General features: G+C 35.7%; 1 protein-coding gene across 1 annotated transcript in view; it reads left to right on the plus strand.

The window, feature by feature from the left end:
- The window catches only part of LOC103255770 (cilia- and flagella-associated protein 47), a gene marked incomplete at its 5' end in the record, with an annotated part of 291,791 nt that extends 286,451 nt beyond the window's left edge, over window positions 1-5,340 (plus strand). Inside the window, one exon of the mRNA XM_021710301.1 lies at window positions 5,128-5,340. Within this exon, the coding sequence (XP_021565976.1) occupies window positions 5,128-5,340 (213 nt within the window). The remainder of the gene's footprint in view (window positions 1-5,127) is intronic.
- Between the last annotated feature and the right edge of the window lie 13,453 nt (window positions 5,341-18,793).

The raw sequence follows: 18,793 nt of genomic DNA on the forward strand, positions 1-18,793 counted from the left end.
AAAAGTTTATTTCTATTTTTCATCTTTCTAAGAGCCCTTACAATGTAGGTAGTAAGAAGATAAAGCCTTTGTTGCATTGCTGTATATATCCTATTGCCTGCATTAATACTTAATTTAAAGTAATCATGTTATTATGGTTGCTTGTTTACTCTAAAGAATTAAATAGCATCTTTAAAAAGATTTGCAAATTATAATTAAGTTCTTTTTATTTAGCATACAGTGGACAGTTCTGAAATATGCTATTTAGGATACTTTACCAACAAAATCTGTGCCTGGTCTCCCCGTGTTGATTTGACAATTAAATTACTGGCAGCAAAACTGAAGATTTTATGTGAAAGAATAAGTTGATATATGAGATCAACTGACAATATGCCACTTTCAGTTAGTTTAAAGTGATACAATTTAATAAAGCTTATGTGGAGAAACCTAAGATTGAAACATGCTTAAGAAATCACAATTTTTTGGTTCTACTTTCATTATGGAAAATTCCAAATATGTGCAAAAATAGAGAGAATAATTAATCTCTATGCGCTAATCATCCAATATGAAAACTGATCAACTTATGGCCAGTCCTGTTTCACCTGTATACCCCCTGCTTTTCTTACCTTCTGTGTAAAGGGTTACCTTGTGTTAAACATGTCCGGCACTATAATTCCCACCCTACCCCTGACTGTCACGAACCTTTTTATTTTTAGCCAGGTGCAGTGACTTGCGCCTGCATTCCCAGCACTTTGGGAGGGAGAGGCAAGAGGATTGCCTGAGTCCAAGGGTTTGAGACCAGCCTGGGCAATTTGCAAGACCTAGTCTCTATAATAAAAAAAAAAAAAATCAGCCAGGTGTGGTGGTGCACACTTGTGGTTCCAGCTACTTGGCTGGCTGAGACTGAAACAGGTCAAGGCTGTGGTGGCCATAAGCATGTCACTGCACTCCAGCCTGGGCAACAGAGTAAGACTCCTACTTAAAAAAAAAAAACTTGTCATTTCTAGACTATTATATACATGGACTCATACACTGTATAACCTTTTGAAATTAACTCTTTGTGCTAAGTATAATGCCCTTGAGATTCATAAATGTTATTGCATATATCAAACCAATGGTCTTAAAATCATTATTAAAACACTATGTGTCTGTTTGAGTCCAAATTCTTGCTCTTAATGATAACACAGTGTGCACTCACATGATAAATGTGAAGACAATTTAAACAGAGAAGTCAAAATGATTGTTTACATTTTACCATTTTTTAAGTTATTGATTTTAAGCATTAGTCAATGATTGCAACTATATAATCTTTCTTCATTATGCTTCATTTGCAAAAAAATGAGTTTTAAGAACAGCATAATTAGGCTGGGCACTGTGACTCATACCTATAATCCCAGCACTTTGGTAGATGGAGACAAGAGGCTTGCCTGAACTCAGGGGTTCGAGACCAGCCTGAGCAACATGGCGAGACCTTGTCTCTACAATAAATCAAAAAATGAGCCAGGCATGGTGGTGCATGCCTATGGTTCCAGCTACTTGGAAGGCTGAGGCAGAAGGATCACCTGCCCAGCAGGTGGAGGCTGTTGTGGCCATGCCTGAACTCCAGCCTAGGTGGCAAAGTGAGACTCCAAGTCAAAAAAAAAAAAAAAAAGAACAGCATAATTAAATATTAGCCTCAAACCCCAACAATCTTGCCAACAAGCTTCATAATTTGTATTCAATTAAATCACATTTAAAATTATTAAAATTTGTCTTTTTTCACTAGTAAACAAGTTAAATAGCACTAGTTTGAGAAACTGAAGTTAATTTATTTAGTCTGTTTTACAAAAAAACCTGAGCTATCAAAGAGAGTAGTAAATCTATCTGCTCAAGTTTCCGTGGTGGCTATGATAGCTCTTAAGTAGTTTATAAAAATGTGACAACTGTTAGAATTATATAAGATAAAACATATGATGCTTTACTTTTATATTATATTTGATTGTTATTTTATTTATAATATATAAGAAATATTGATATATAGATATCCCAGTTATAACTAGAGGCATAACCAGACATTAATAATGTGGATGTTAGTTCACTGTTTTTAAAGAAATTGATCATCAGCATAAAATTGTAGGAAATGCCATTGCAAATGTCTTCGTTTGTAATTCCTCAGAAGTAGATCCTAAAATAAGATTTCAGATCCAGGTAACATATTTGGCATGTTATCTCAAGAAACAGATGTAAGGAAGCCAGGATGTGAGATAGAGAAGAAAAGGAAATCAATAAAGGGTGCTTTATCAAGGCAACTGCTACAGTAAACAACCAGAAATCAATCTCATGAAAGATCTCTGGGAAATGGTATGGAATGCACATCTCAGATTTTTCACATCCGAGGAAGGGAGAAAGTTGGGGTGTTTATACACCAACTACCACCATTATAATCATTAATTGAAAAATGCTCCCAGGGATTATTAAAACTCTAGCATCAGGCTGGGCACAGTGGCTCAAGCCTGTAATCCCAGCACTTTGGGAGACTGAGGCGAGAGGATTGCCTGAACCCAGGGTTTCAAGATCAGCCTGGGCAACTTGATGAGACCTCCTCTCCACAATATGTCAAAAAATTAGACAGGTATGGTAGCACGTGCCTGTAGTTCCAGTTACTTGGAAGGCTGAGGCAGAAGAATTGCCTGAGCCCAGCCAGACCACGCTGGGCCATGACACTGCGCTCTAGCCTGGGCTGCAGAGTAAGACTCTGACACACACACACACAAAAAGATTAAAATTTTTTTAAAAACTCTGGCATCAGCAGAAAAGCCTTTTGGAGTTTCTGAACAATGTTGAGCCAAAGAGGTGCGGGTACTGACAACTGAAAGTTGAAACAGAGAGTGAAACAGAAACACCTGAGGCATGTGGGTGGACACAGACCATATCTGCTAATGAATAATTATTCATTGTTTCCATTCAAAGAAATATACACTTAAAAACATAACTTTAGTTATTTATTCCATGAGTTCATTGGATTTGGCCAGAGATGTTGCCTAAATGTAAAATTTTAATCTGTTTAATTTTTTAAAAAATTATTTATTTAAATAATTGAGAAGTATAATTGTCAAGTTGGTATTCATTTATAAATCTCAACACAGTTAGCAATTGTCTTACCAGATTCTACTGTGGCCATGTGCTCTTTGAGCTATGGCTGTCAACATGTTTCCTGGCTTTGGCTCCCTTCCCTAACTTGGGGAGGTGAATCTCCTCTTTCTTTCTGTCTCTCTGTCTCTGTCTCTGTCTCTGTCTCTCTCTCTCTCTAATTTACTTTTTAAATAAACTATATTTTCTAATCTAAAAAAAGTCAACACAGTTATTCTATGAGACATTAGTAATAAGGAAATATTAATTTATTTTTATATGATTTTAACTTCTGTTTTGTATTTATATTTTCAAAGAGAGATTGTGGGTAGAAGATATAGAGCTATATATTTTAAATGTTTTTATAAACATACATGGGCAGTTGCTTTTATTCACAATTGGATTAAGAAATTTAAATTTTAAGTAAAAAAACCCATATTTAATCGTTACTTTATAAAATAAGCTTATTATTATTATATAGCATATTGGAATGAAGGGTATGGACAACTTCCTAATGCACACAGATACACACACACACACACACACACACATACACACAGAGCATCATTTATTGTAAAATTTAAATTTCATTTGAAATGCATGCAATATAATTGGGATGTTAAAATCACGTTTTTAACAGGTAATTATTTTCAAAGGGTCTGAGTGAAGGCAAAGGTACAAGTCCCTACTTGTAGCTCTCATTTGTACAAACAAAGTGCTGGGTAGGGGTATATATCCCTTCATATATCTCACTCACGTGTACTCACTAAGTGCCAGGCATGGGTGCAGGGCCCTTTATGTAGCTTAAATCTTAATACTTAGTACCAGGTATGGTGCAGGTCTCTTCATTTAGCTCCCTCATTTGTATCTGTGAAGTAGGTCAATGTACTGGAAAAATTCATGACATATGCAAAATCATCAAAATGTTGCTTCGTTTTTTCAAATTAAACATCCTCATGTGAAGTAAAATGTTGTTTAACCCAGTTGTATTATGCTTCTTGTTTTGGTCCACTTTTGACTCATTGATTCTGAATATATAATTACTACAAGCACTAGATAAAAATCAAAAGATATGATTAAAATAAAGCTATGACAGATGTGCAATAAATTCCCACACTGAATCAATATTCACTGATAGATATCACACTACACATCAAGCCCAGGGCACTGCAGTATTCACTTGGTCTGAACTTATCCTGAATGAGTTTTCTGACCATGCATGGTACAAATCTTTGTGTGAAGAACAAAGCCTATATAAAAACAGGTGGCTTCAGAAAACTCTGCAAGAGGAATGGGACTTAGGTATAAACATAAACATATCGAAAATGCTAAATTGCCAATTCAATATGGCTTTTCTATGCATATACACATAAAAAAATGAAGACATTTTAAACAAGTCCCCATATAAGTTGTACTCATTTGAATTTAGATTATGAGTGTTATCAGTGATCTTATAACATTCCTTGTATATTAAAATGGCTATGCATATATATATTTTTATAATCTGAAAATCAGATCAATATGTTTTGCCTGTCATTCCTGTGGCTACACTTGAATATTCATGAATGAGTTTATCCTAAAAGATATTTTCTCCTATTTATACCTCATGCTGGACAGCAGTCTTCTGCAAACCAAACAGATTGCTTTTCTTTATATGAGATGGGTGCTTCATTCACTTACAGGACAAACCTCTAACTGAGAGATTTTTTTCAGCAAATGATTTTTAATTCATAAAGCCAGATGCTTTCCTTAATTCATTTTCCACATTAATTTTTTGTCACTATGGGTGGTTTCAGTTTTGTACCTTTCCCATACCCTACATGGAGAAAAGAAGATGCTTAATATGGTAAACTTTCGCCTACATTTTTCTACATTACTTCACATGCTTTTTTTGTGTGTGTTTTGAGAAAACTTAAAATAAATTTCTTAGAGACTTTCAAGTATGCTATACATTGTTATTAACTATAGTCAACATGTTGTATAGTAGCTCTCTTGAACCTGGATATTTCATATAAAATCTCTCCCTCTCTTTGTTTCCAGACAGCAGAAATGTACTACTTGTATGAGGTCAATGGTTTACCTCAAGCAACCCGGCCACCGATGAAAGTAAAAGCCAAAATTGATACTAATAACAAGATGTATGACAACATGCCAATTCAACAACACAATTTTATCTCTGAAAATGCTAAACTCATAAGGACAGGAGTGTCTTCTACCATCAAGGGTGCTCCTTTGGTGATGAAGAACAAATAAATTTGTTTCCAAAATATTTATTGGTCTCAAGTATAATTTTCAAGATTATGATTTCATCTTTTGGAATATTTCAGAGGAATAATGGTTTAATTATAATAGGCCTTCTGTATTTTCTTGTCTTTGAAAATGCTGACAATCTATTCTCCAAATATGTCAGTTCTGAGTTATGTGTGGTTTTATAAAATAGATTTGGGTTGCAAATATTGAGATTGGTTTACTTTTAAAGTGCAGGAGTATATTCGTAGTAAAATTAAAAACATGATTTAAATGGCAGCAACATGTCTATTTGTAATACCAGTGTTGCTATTAAAACTAAATTTCTCATGTAGATGTTGCTTATTCATCTTTATTAATTTAACTGACAACTAAAATTTATATGTATTTGTGATATACAACATGATGTTTTGAAATACACATACATTGTAGAATAGCTAACCAGAGTTAATGTGTGCATTATTTCACGTGCTTATTTTTGTGGGTTGAGAACACTTAAAATATACTTTCTTAGAGATTTTTCAAGTATGCCACAGATTGTTATTAACCGATTGTAGTCAACATGTTGTACAGTAGATCCCTTCAACTTATTTTTCCTATTTTGTATACTTTGGCCAACATCTCCCAATTCTTCCCAACCCTCCTCTGCCCCTGGTAATTAGCATTCTACTCTTTACTTATGAGTTTCCTTTTTTTCTTTTAGATTTCACATGTAAGTGAGATTATGCTGCATTTGTCTCTCTCTGTTTTGCTTACTTCACTGAACATAATATCTTCCAGGTTCATCCATATTGTCACAAATGGCAAGATTTCCTTCTTTGTAAGGCTGAATAATATCCCACTGTGGATATATTTCAAATACCAGTGTTACTATCAATGTTCAATTTCTCATGTAGATGCTGCTTATGAGTCTTTAAAACATTAATGACCAAATTAGCATATAAGACAGAAGGATTTACCATTTCTTATATCTGCTTTTTTTAATACCTGCTTAGATCATATATCTGGAATATTATGTGCCATTTAATATAATTAATTTAATAATACAGGTACTTATGTGTACAGAGCCAATATAATCCCATACTGCAATATTTAAACACTACAGGTATATCTCAAAATGATTCAGGAGAAAGTTCATTTGATGTGTGTCTGATCCTTTAAATGATATATTACTCAAAGTAAAGGAGAATATGTTGCTTGGGACCTATAATTAAGGAAAGATGTGAAAATAAATAGCCAATATGTACCAGCTTTAAGACATTTTAACAAAATATGATTACCTCTGCTACAAAACATTCATGTACATTTAAGTAAGTTGCTTACCCTTTTGTATCCTATTTTTTGCCTGCAAAATAAAGAAATTGTACTAAGACAAAGTTTGGCATACTTGGACAAATCCAGCCTATCACCTATTTTTATATAGCCCTTTAGCTAGGAATTAATTTTTACATGGTTGAAAAATCAGTAGAAGAATATTGTGTGACACAAGAAAGTTATATTAATTTTAGATTTTATTGGAATACAGCATAATCATTTCTTTATATATTGTCTATGACTGCTTTTGTGCTACAACAGCATGGAATGGAGGTTCACTTAACCTGGACTTGCCATTCCCTGGAAAGGACAAGAGCTAAAATTCTATGAACTTACAAAAGCCTTTCTCATTCTATGGCCCGCTAAAGATATTTCTTTGAGTATGGAGTCATAGATCATTTGTCTGTCATTTTGTCTACTGTGCTATGTATGGGGGGGAAGAATAGGTGGTCAGTCTCTGAACATATTTTTTATGAAGCCTTCATAAAACTTCTCAAATTCCTTAAGAAAGTAAAATCACTTTTGCCATTAACATACATAGAGGTCTAATATTTTTTATATTTTGGTATTTACAGTAACAAATAATATTTAAATAATCTTAAACCTTTTATATTGAGTCTTCTGAGAATCATGACTATTGCAATGATCCAGTAATTTAAATTAAAATACCTAGAATGGAGTGCATTTGGATTTGACTTTTCTCATTCAGAGAAGGGAGTAAAGTTGAAATACTGGGAGATATGCTACTATTTCATATTGTGAATATTTATAAAATTCTTAAAATTCTGATGTTAAATTTTTATGTTCTAAATTTTATCCTGGATGCTGCTTTCATAGAACAAAGTGTCCTTAATTTGAAATTTCAGTGCAAATTATTATTTGTTAAAAGGAAAGTGGGGTGGAGACAACTCAAGTAGATCAAACTAAGTAGTCAATAAAAACCTAATACCCATAAGAGAAGAGACTTTTCTTAAATATGTTTTGCAGTCACAAGAAAGACTCAGGGAGGTGCCCTGCACATTTCCCCATGGCAGTCACTGTTTCCAGTTAGATGAAAAGCTTTCTGCTGCAAGCGTCAGCTACTACTCTCTGCCTCTGGACTTTATCGGGCCATAGAAACATGTTTTACCTGAAAGGACAGAGTACAGATTGAAATGCCAGGATATTAGTGCCCCTGTTAGCAGCCCTTGATCAACAATGGATCAATAAAAGTCGAGAGGTTAATAATATTCCCACATCCTTGGCCCTTTGGTGAGATAACTCTGAGATGCTTTTTCTGTTATCCCCAAGGTCTCTAGCAAAAATGAGTTTCTGTTGCCTGCAGTGGTAACCTTCTCATTAGCACATCCTAGATTAGCTTTTCTTCTCTTAACCTATTTTTTTATGGTGCCTCCTATGGTCAACTATCAAATAAACTACTTGTACTAAAACTTTTTCTCAAGTTCTGATATGAAAGATACTTACACTCCTCAACCTTGACATTCCTGAACCTTGACATTCAAAAACAATGTAGACAACCCTTCCTATAAAATCAGCGGGCAGAATGAACTCTGAATCTATGACTTTAGTGGATTTTCAGTACCCTTCACACTACATTATTTTGTATTCTTAGATCCCAAAGCAGTTTGCATTCAACCTAAAGACTCAGTAGTAACTGAATCAACAGAGGAACAGAAGTAGTTAATAAAAATTAAAACTTGATAAATATGAACTACTATCATTACTTAAAGTAGTAAATTTATACAAAAAAATTAAAAACAAGGGATCATAAATGTCAGTAGTATAAGGGATCATAATTATCATTTAAAATTTTTTCAGATAGTCCCTCAATTTTCATTGTTCCTTTACACCATGCTGTGGGCTACTCCCTGAACTTCCATGTTCCTTCAGTAGAAGACATGACATGTTAAAAAGAGGGAGGCATCCTACCTTTTTCTCAAACAGAAATGATATGATTATCAGTGAACGAGCTAAGAATTATTGATGTATCAAAACCACTTATTAAACCAATAAGTATCAATAATACCTGTATTTACCCAGTTCATCCTAAAAGAATTTTGCTTAAGATACTTTTTGTTAGGGAAATTGACTATAGAGAAGAAAATGTACAGTAAGTATTTAATTTTCTATGTGAGATTGTGAAAGAAAGATGAAGAAGCCTTAACATTGTTGACTACAACAGAAACAAGGTGGGAATTGAGATAATAAGATGGAAGAAAATAATGAACTTCTAACTTTAATCATGTGGATTATAAGGCATGTCATCAGGGGACTCTCTCCTGGTATTTTACATCATCTCATTTAAATGACCTTTCTATATTGGAAGTGTATGTGTGTGTGTGTGTATGTGTGTGTGCGCGCGCGCGCACGTGTGCATGCACACGCGCATGTACCTATAAAGAACTGTGAAAATAAATAGAAGATAAAGAATCAGTTATAAACCATAGCAAAGTAGAAAATTCCCTAAAGTTAAAGCAAAGAGATTTCTGGAGATCTTGCAAAATTATGGCTGCTTTCTAATTCAGCACAACTTGTGCTCATCCATTTACTTAAAAATAATTTTTGAGAATCACTTAGTACCCATCATGATACAACATGTATGGTGCTATTGTTCAGAGTCAATTGAAACAAAGTCCTGGCCCATGAGTTTGAAGTCTGACATGCAAGGGGAAAATGATTATCTTTGCTAATTTAATGTATGATTTCTGTGTCCACGCTTTGTGATATAAACCAGTGCGATGATCAATACCAAAAGAGACTTTACAATTCTCTTTTTACATGTTCAAATCATGACTTTCCAAATCTTAATTTGGGTAAGTCTCTCTCTTTTTATACTGTACCCAGTCTTTCCACTTTTAACTTGGTGAGACCCTGTAAACTTGTCTCTTGAATGGCCTTCCTAGCTCCCAATTTCCTGGAGAGCAATAGATTCTGCTTGTTTTTATTAGAACTGGTGGCCTTTCAATTTTGATCTGACACTAATGAATCTTTCTATGCAAATATCAGAGAATAATTATTATGTAGACAAGAGATAAGATGATCGATGTTCATTCATGTTGCATTAAGGAGAGCACAGGACATTTGGATAATTTAGTGATGATGTATACTTTGTAAAAGTGATTTTATTACATGTATACCTAGGATTTCTGAAAAGATGAGTAAACAGTTTCCATGCTATTGCTAAATTTTCAATACACAATATCTTGTTTACTTATTTGCTCTTTTCTAAAGGTAAAATGCACAGATTATTATTGAGTTCCAGAGCAGTTTATTGGGATGACTGATGTGGGGAACTTTAGCCAACTTCAATGTAAAGAGTTCTGGCAGTAAGAGCAAGAAGAAAATCAATACCATAATTCAAAATAAGTGGGAACTTCTATTGGTTTGGGGAGAAGATCCCATATTACTTTTTTCACTGGTAGAGGTTTGGAGTACATGCCATTCTAGGTAATATGTCTTCTTTCTATTTAAGCTGTCAAGAAGACATAAGGGACAAGGTCATAGTGTGAGCCCCTGCCCCATAATTTGTGAGCTATTTTAATATTGGAAAGGTTTGTGGTTAAATTAAAAGTTGAAAATGTTCTTTTGGCAGTCTTTCTTTTTTCAATTTCTCATAAAAATATTGTTCAGAATGTCCATTTTTGCACAGTTAGGATTCTAGCTCTTATACCAACATTTGGAACAACGTAAAATCAATAAAACCCCCTAAGAATCTGCAAGCGAGACAAGCCTTTGTTTTGTTTTATTTTGCTCTAGTAATCCACAGGTACTGGGAAAAGATTCAGGGAGAGTAAATCGTTTCATTGTATACTTTTGACTATTTCTTAGCCCAGCACTAGTATATATCAGTGGTTCTTAAAGAGCATCAAATCAACCCGAACAACAGCAGTTACATGGGAAGTAGACAGGATAGCTGAAACAAAGATCTAACAATGTTCTCAAACTTCTTTCCTAACTTTTACAGAATAAAGAATATGCTATGTTATGTGGATGTTTAAAATTTCATATTGAAAAAGGAGTTTGAGGAGAAAACCAAAAGAGTAAGAGTGCTTTGAGGATCCCAATTTGGCATTAGTATGTAAATTCCCTACAGAACAGAAGACAAGAGTTTCTTGGGAATCTGAAAGTTCCACATGGAATTCCTGGGAATCTGAAAGTACCACATGAATCTGACACTGGTTGCTGGTGAATGGCTCCTATTCCACCTGGATGCTGGGGCTGCCCTCCAGACCAGCAGTTCAAGAAGTGTGCCTTTTTAAGATTTTGGGGTCTTTGATGGAGCTTTGGACTGGTTTTCTAACTTGTTTTCGTGGATTCCCTCTGGCTTAGGAAATGTCTTTTCTGGTATAAACAAATTAATAATAATTTAGTGTGTGGATTATTATTTTATGTATTATTCAAATGTTGTGTGTCTTGCATGATTAAAACTCCTGAGCTAGCCGGCTCGGTGGCTCAGCCTGTAATTCCGCGCCTTTGGGAGGCTGAGGTGAGTGGATTGCCTGAACCCGCAGGTTCGAGACCCGCCTGGGCAGCGAGACCTCCTCTCTACAATAAATTAAAAAAAAAAAAAATCAGCAGGGCATGGTGGTGCATGCCTGTAATTCCGGCTACTCAGAAGGCTGAGGCGGAAGGATCGCCGGAGCCCAGCGGGTCGAGGCTGTGGTGACCGAGAGCGGCCACTACACTCCAGTCTGGGCGACAGAGTGAGACTCCAACTCAAAACAAACAAACAAACAAACAAACAAACAAAAAACTCCCGAGCTTATGGCCAAAGCTGTATAAAATGCAAGAAAACAGAACAGGCTGTTCAAATGTTTAAACAGAAAGGGTCAGCAACCCCATGATAGAAATCATGGGTACAACTGACAGTGGGGAATGTTGTAGGCCAAGGTTCTGAGAATGGGAATTTCTTACATTTCTCATGTTTGATTCAAAGTTGTTTATCTAAATGTACCAAAGTAAGCCGGTAGCTCAGCCTGTAATCTCGTGCCTTGGGAGGCTGAGGTGAGTGGATTGCCTGAGCCCGCGGGTTCGAGACCCACCTGGGCAACTTTGTGAGACCTCATCTCTACAATAAATGAAAAAAATTAGCCGGGCGTGGTAGCGCGCGCCTGTGGTTCTGGCTACTTGGAAGGCTGAGGCTGAAGGATTGCTGGAGTCCAGCAGGTCGAGGCTGAGATGGCCCGGAGTGGCCGCTGCACTCCAGTCTGGGTGACAGAGTGAGACTCCAACTCAAAAAAACAATTATTAAAGACGAAGCAGAACAGAAAAAAAAAAAATGGGAAAATTCATAGCCTGGCCATGTAAAGAATGAAAAGTGTCTTTAGGAGTGCAAAGTAAGGATGTGGCCAAGAGACCATTTGCTAAAGAGATCAGAGCATTCCAGGTGCTAGTAATCAAGATAATGAGAAGATGACCTTGAAGACATTTCTTAGATCTTTAGAGGAAAGCTAGGACCTGGAGGGCAAGGTTTTCAGAGAGGTACCAGTGGGACCTCAGTATTCACTGCCCTGTGCCAAATCAAGTTTCTGCTCCCTGCATTCCAGTGCAGTGATCCTTGACTTCCTTAGCCTTAGCTCAGGCAGGCCCGGGTGTGGCTCACGATGGTGCTCCAGAGATCACAAGGGGTTAGCCCTAGTGGCATCTATATGGTACTGATTTGGTAAACATGCTGAGCACATGAGCTGTGAAGCCATGGTGACCTCCACCTAGATTACAAAAAATGCCACAGACAACTTGGGGGCCCAGACAGAGACTTGTCACAGGGCAATATCACCACAAACAGTCATTACTAGGGCAAATCTAGGTGGAAACATGGGGTCAGAACAGCCACAGAGAGGCCCTTTAAGTGGGCCCAAGTCCAACTGCTCATCAACTGAAAGTCAACAAGAAACAGTGCTGAGGAAAGGAAAATAGATTTTATTTAGAAGCCAGCAACCTGAGGAGATGGCAGGCTAACATCACAAGAAGACAACCTCAAGTTTTCAGGCTGGTTAGAAGAGTTTTTAACGAGGAAGTTGGTATGGGAAAAATGTGACAGTGGCACAGGGTGCAGGTCTGCATGCCTTATTCTGCTGGCTTATCTTGAGCGGTGGTCCTTCCAGAGGACTGGTTGTTGTTACTTCAGCTGCAATCAGGTTGTGACTCAACCATCTTGTGACTACTCCCAAGCTAGAGGGTCCCCAAATCAGGACTCCATTCCTGATCTGTTTTAAGATTAGCTTCTGGAATTCTTGAGCAAGCATATGACCAGATAAGGAGGCTGCAGAAGGAGGCTGAGGAAGAAAGGGAAAAGAGAAAGAAAAAAAAGGTTTTTGTTGTTGTTACAAAAATAAAGGTAGGTCATAAAAAATGTTTGAAGCTGGATTCTTGGCTACAGCCTCACTACAGCAATTATTAGTGGAGCTGAGGAAGCGAGGTCACCCCTGAGATATCAGGATTGTAGGACCACCAGCGTCTACTCCAACCTGGGAAAGATGCTGGTATGAGTCTCTGACTTGTGAGTAATACTAGGGGGGTTGAGCCCAGCGAAACCATAAGGACGGTGCTAACCGAGGCCTTGGGGACCAAATCCTAGCTCTATTGTGCCTAAATTGCAAAACATGGAACCGAAGATTATCCTTCACCTTTAAGACTTAATGTTGTTTTTCCTACGGGGTTTTGGACTTCCTTGGGAAAAGTTACCCCTTTCTTCTTGCCTTTTTCTTCCTTTTGGAATGGGAATGTGTATTCTATGCCTGTTCCACCGTTGTATTTTGGAAGCACATAACTTACTAATTTTATCGGCTCACAACTGAAGAGGAATTTTCCTAAGGACAAGTCATGCCTTGAGTCTTACCCACATCTTATTTAAATGAGAATTTGGACTTCGATCTTTTGAATTGCTGCTGGAACAAGTCAAAAACTTCTGAGATTACTGGAACGGAATGAATGCATTTTACATTGTGAAAAGAACATAAATTTTGGTGGCAAGCAGCAAAATGCTATAGTTCGTGTCTCTCATAGTTCATGTGCTATAAACTTAATTCCAATGCAACAAGTGTTGAGAGATGGGACCTTGAAAACAACCCAGGATTAAGTTGTAAGGAATCTGCCCTCATGAATGGATTGATGCCATTATCACTGGAGTGGATTACAAAGAAAAATGAGTTCAGATCCCTTCCTCTCTCTCATCCTTCCTCCTTTCACCATGGGATGATGCAGTAAGAAAACTTTCACTACATGAGAGTTTCTCAATCTTGAACTTCTCAGCTACAGAAACTATAAGAAATAAATCTCTTCTTTATAAAGTACCCCAACTTTGGTATTATGTTGTAGCAACACAAAACTAACTAAAAATGAGAATTGTAAGGAAACAGAAAAGTTTTGAGTTCTATCTAACCTTCCAGTAAGCATAATATTGAAATTTATTTGCAAGGAGAAACAAATGGCATTCATTTAACCAAAGTGAATCTTGTATGGGTTTATGACAAATTCTTTTATTCTTTTGATTTCTAAAAATGTCTTTATTTTTCTATTACTTTCAAATTACTCTTTCCTTTAGTATAAAATTCTGGGTTTATAATTATTTTTCTCTCAGCACTTTGAAGCTATTACCTCATTTTCTGTGGACATTTTCATTCATAATGAAAAATCTGCTGCATGCCAAATTATAATCTTTTAGATAAAGCAAACGTTTGACTTTTAAGATTTTTTATTTTATTCTTGATTTTTTGAAATTTCTGTATCATGCATTCAACAATGAACCTAATTATGTTTATTATTATTATATTGGTACTCACAGTCCATTGTTGAATGCTTGGATCTTTCTTTAATGTCAGAAAATTTCAAACTAATATATTATTAAGTATTTCTTCCCAACTGTTGCCTGCTTCTCTATATTCTAAAACAGAGATTCCAGAGACTGGTGCCTGAAGTTCAAGTGTAAAGGTTCTCAATAAATCTGGTGGATATCTTAATTGCTAATGCCTATATTTTCCATCATTTATGTCTTTGCTGTATGGTATGTGAAGCATTCAGTCTTATCTTCCAAGTCAGTAATAATCTATTCAGCAGTGTTTTGTTTAGAGTTTATCCTATTAATTATATTCTTTATTTTGGTAATATTTTTATTTCTTGTATTTCTTTTTTTTTTTTAATGAGAATATGGGGCCCTGTGGGATACTGCTACGAGGCTGATGCAAATTATTTAACCAAAATGAACCTCAGCTTCTACAGCTATGGAATAGGTGTAAAAATGTCTTTTCTACCTACTCTGAGTTACTATAACCATTAGTCTTTAAAACATGACAACATTTTGTAAACTAGTACAATCTACAAATATAGTAATATCATTATGTTAATACTCATCTCACCCTCACTCTTTTTTTTTTAAAGATACAATTCAGGGTTAGGTACAATTCAGGGTTAGGTATACAAATGTTCATTATGCAGGTATCCTTGTTGATGACGTGCGCCCCTCCCTCCTCCAGCAGATTCCCACTATTGCCAATCTTTTTCTTATAGTATTATGATAATTGTTCAAGGTTTACTTCTGAGTGAGAACATGTGAGTCTCAGTTCTTGCTTCTGTGATAGATTGCTCAGTATTATAGACTTTAATTCCATTCAGGTTGCTGTGAAGTTCATGATATTGTCCTTTATGGCTGCGTAATATTGCATCATGTATATGTACCACATTTTTTTTATCCAGTCCTCTTTCGATGGGCAGCACAGTTGGTTCCATGTTCTTGCTATTGTGAACAATGCTGTAATAAACATTAGTGTACAGTTATCTTTTTCATAGAGTGATTTGAGTTCCTCTGGCTATATTCCCAGTAGGGGGATTGCAGGGTCGTATGAAAGTCGACTTTTAGATCTTTTAGGAATCACCACACTGTTTTCCACATAGGCTATACTAGTTTACACTCCCGCCAACAATGTAGAAATGTTCCCTTTTCTCCACATCCTCTCCAGCATCTGTTGTTTTTTGAGTTATTGATGATGGTCCTGCTGACTGGAGTTAGGTTATTTCTTGTATTTCAATTTGATTATTTTTAGATTCATCTTTTATATATGTAACTTCTTGTTTAATATTTTCTTGTTTATTTCTGAATATTGTGTTCCTATCTCTTTGAGTATTCCAACCATACTTATTAAAAAATTCTTGACAGATTATTTTATAAAATTAATATCATCAGAAAATAATTTATATTCTGATGTTTATTTTGGTTTTTAATTAATTGATTTTATACTTCACAAAAAGTATATATTTACAAATATCAATTCAAGTCTTACATTTAAGACTTGAATCTATAAAAATACTGGAATAAAACCTAGAGGAAACTCTTCTGGACATTGATATAGGCAAATAATTCATGACTAAGACCTCAAAAGCACAGACAGAAAAACAAAAATAGACAAATGCAAAATAATTAAACTGAAAAGCTTCTGCACCACAAAACAAATAATCAACAGAGTGAACAGACAACCTGTAGAATGGCCAAAAAAATGTGAATAATGCAGCCAATGGAGACTAATATCCAGAATATACAAGAAACACAACTCAAAAACAACCACAAAAACAAAACATAATCTCATTAAAAAGTACACCAAAAACATGAATAGTCATTTTTCAAAAGATGACATACAGGTTGAGCATGGTAACTCACATCTATAATCCCAGAACTTTGGGAGGTCAAAGTGAAAGGATCACTTGAGGCCAGGAGTTCAAGATCAACCTAGGTAACATAGTGAGACTTTGTCTCTACAACAATAACAAAATCAAAAAATTAGTCATGCACCTATAGTACCAGCTATTCTGGAGGCTGAAGCAGAAGGACCACCGGAGTCCAGGAGGCTGTGTTGAACTGTGATTATGCCACTGCACTCCAGCCTGGGTGACAGAGTAAAAATCCAACTTAAAAAAAAAAAAAAAGACAACACACAAATGGCTAGCAAGCATATGAAAAAAATGCTCAACATCACTATCTATCAGAAAAATACAAATTAAAACCACAACAGGGTGTCTATCATCTTACACCAGCCAGAATACTATTATGAAAACAACAGAAAACAACAGATGCTGGCAAGGATGTGGAGAAAAGGGAAGATCCTTTACATTGTTGGCAATTCAGTAATCTCACTACTGGTTATCTACCCAAAGGAAAAGAAATCATTATATCAAAGTGATATCTGTACTTGTATGTTTATTGCAGAATTATTTAAAATAGCAAACATAAGAACCTATGTGTCCATCAATGGATGTTTGGATTAAAACCAACCTAAATATTCATCAGTGGATGTTTGGATTTCAAAAATGTGGTACATACGAGAGGGGATACTCCCCACCCCCCAAAAAAAACAGAACTAATTTTTTAGAGGGCAGGCCCTTTGTAGTACAGACTTCCCCAACTAGGTAAGTGTTCTAGGAGCCCACTGGCATCAGTGTACCAGCTAGTGTTGTTGTGAGAGTCTGCATTCAGCTTCAGTGAATGTTTTATTTTATTTTTGAAGATTCTTTCAGTGTGTTTTTCCATTTCACGATTGATGATTTAAAAGAAAAACATACGGCTGCGAAATTTTGTTTTCTGCTGTGTTCAGCAGTTTTTGACCAAAAACGTGTGACCCTGTGCCTCACCCTCCCTATTCACCAGATCTCACCCCAAGTGACTTTTTTTGTCTCCCCGGATAAAAAAAGTCCTTAAAGGGAAAAATTTTGCCGATGTGGAAGAGGTGAAACAAAAACCAGCAGAAGCAAAACTGACGAGTTCAAAAACTTATGAGCAGTGGAAAAAGCATCTCAATAGGTGTATTGCATAAACAGAGAGTACTTTGAAGGTGACTGAAATGTAAACATGTAAGAATAAATACACAATTTTTTATAAATAAATTCTGGGTTTTGGGGGGGTCTTGCCTTATATATATATACAAGAGAATACTATTCAGCAACAAAAATAATGAAATTGTATTTTTTACAACAATCTGTGTAGAATTGAAGACCATTACCTTAAGTAAAACAAGTCAGACACAGAAAGACAAACATCACATGTTCTCATTTTTAAGTGGGAGCTAAATAATGTGTATACATGGAGGTAGAGTACGGAATGATAGACAACAGAAACTCAGAAAGATAGGAGTGGGTGGGAGGGGTAGATGATGAGAAATTAATTAATAGGTATAATGTGCATTTTTGAGGTTATGGATCCTCTAAAAACCCTGACTTCACAATATAACTCATGGACCTCATAAATTTATACAAATAAATAAACGAATATACAGTTTTAAAAAAATCACATACATTTATCCTGTACAGCGTGTTGTTTGGAAATATATAGAAATTATGCAATGGTTGAATTGAGCTAATTCACATTTGCATTACCTTATATACCTATCGCTTTTTGTAGTGAAAGCACAAAAGTTGGTTGTGTTTCTCAGCTTTAAATTTCTTCATGCATTTTAGAATTGTGGATCACAGGCTTATTTAAAAGAAACATATTTTTTGCTTTGCACTGTTTTATCTTTAATTCTCTTGGCTCCTTCCTTCCTGACAGGAAATTATGAGGGTACTTTACAATCAAGGTTTGGACCTCCTCCCTGGTAGGAATGTGAAAGATTTACAAGACAGGTTAGTGAGCTTTGGGCAGTCCTGTCCTGAGGCTATGTCAGTATCCTCGGGCTTACATTGTCTGGAAGCTCCATATAAATTATAGCCTCAAGGAACAATTGTCAGTATTTTTTCACCCTACTTTTATGCATCATAGCTCCTGGATATAAGCAGTGAGGCCAAGTCCATTTCCCCCATTTGACACGGAAGACCTCTAGTCCTTACTCCATAAGAGGTGAAATTGCAGCTCCCACTGCCTGCTTTGGAATGTGATTTTTCAGCTCTGTGTTAATCATTTTACCTTTCTATTTTGTCTCTGGTCTATGAATATTGTTATCTTATCTAAGTCTCTTTGATTCTTTATTTTTATATTTGATCTATCTTTGCTTAATTTGTAGAGCAGAGCAGAGGAGAGTTCATCAAGTGAATAACAGTGTATCACTTTACTGGTGTCTCAGTTGATTTTTAACTATGCATTCTATTAGCGATTTGTCAACATAATTCATAAAGAAAATTACTTCCAAGTAGAAATGGCTGTGAAGTTTCCAGAATTTTAAACATA

This window comes from Carlito syrichta, unplaced genomic scaffold (assembly GCF_000164805.1).
Source record: "Carlito syrichta isolate Samal-C Ts95f unplaced genomic scaffold, Tarsius_syrichta-2.0.1 Scaffold288410, whole genome shotgun sequence".
Lineage (NCBI taxonomy): Eukaryota > Metazoa > Chordata > Mammalia > Primates > Tarsiidae > Carlito > Carlito syrichta.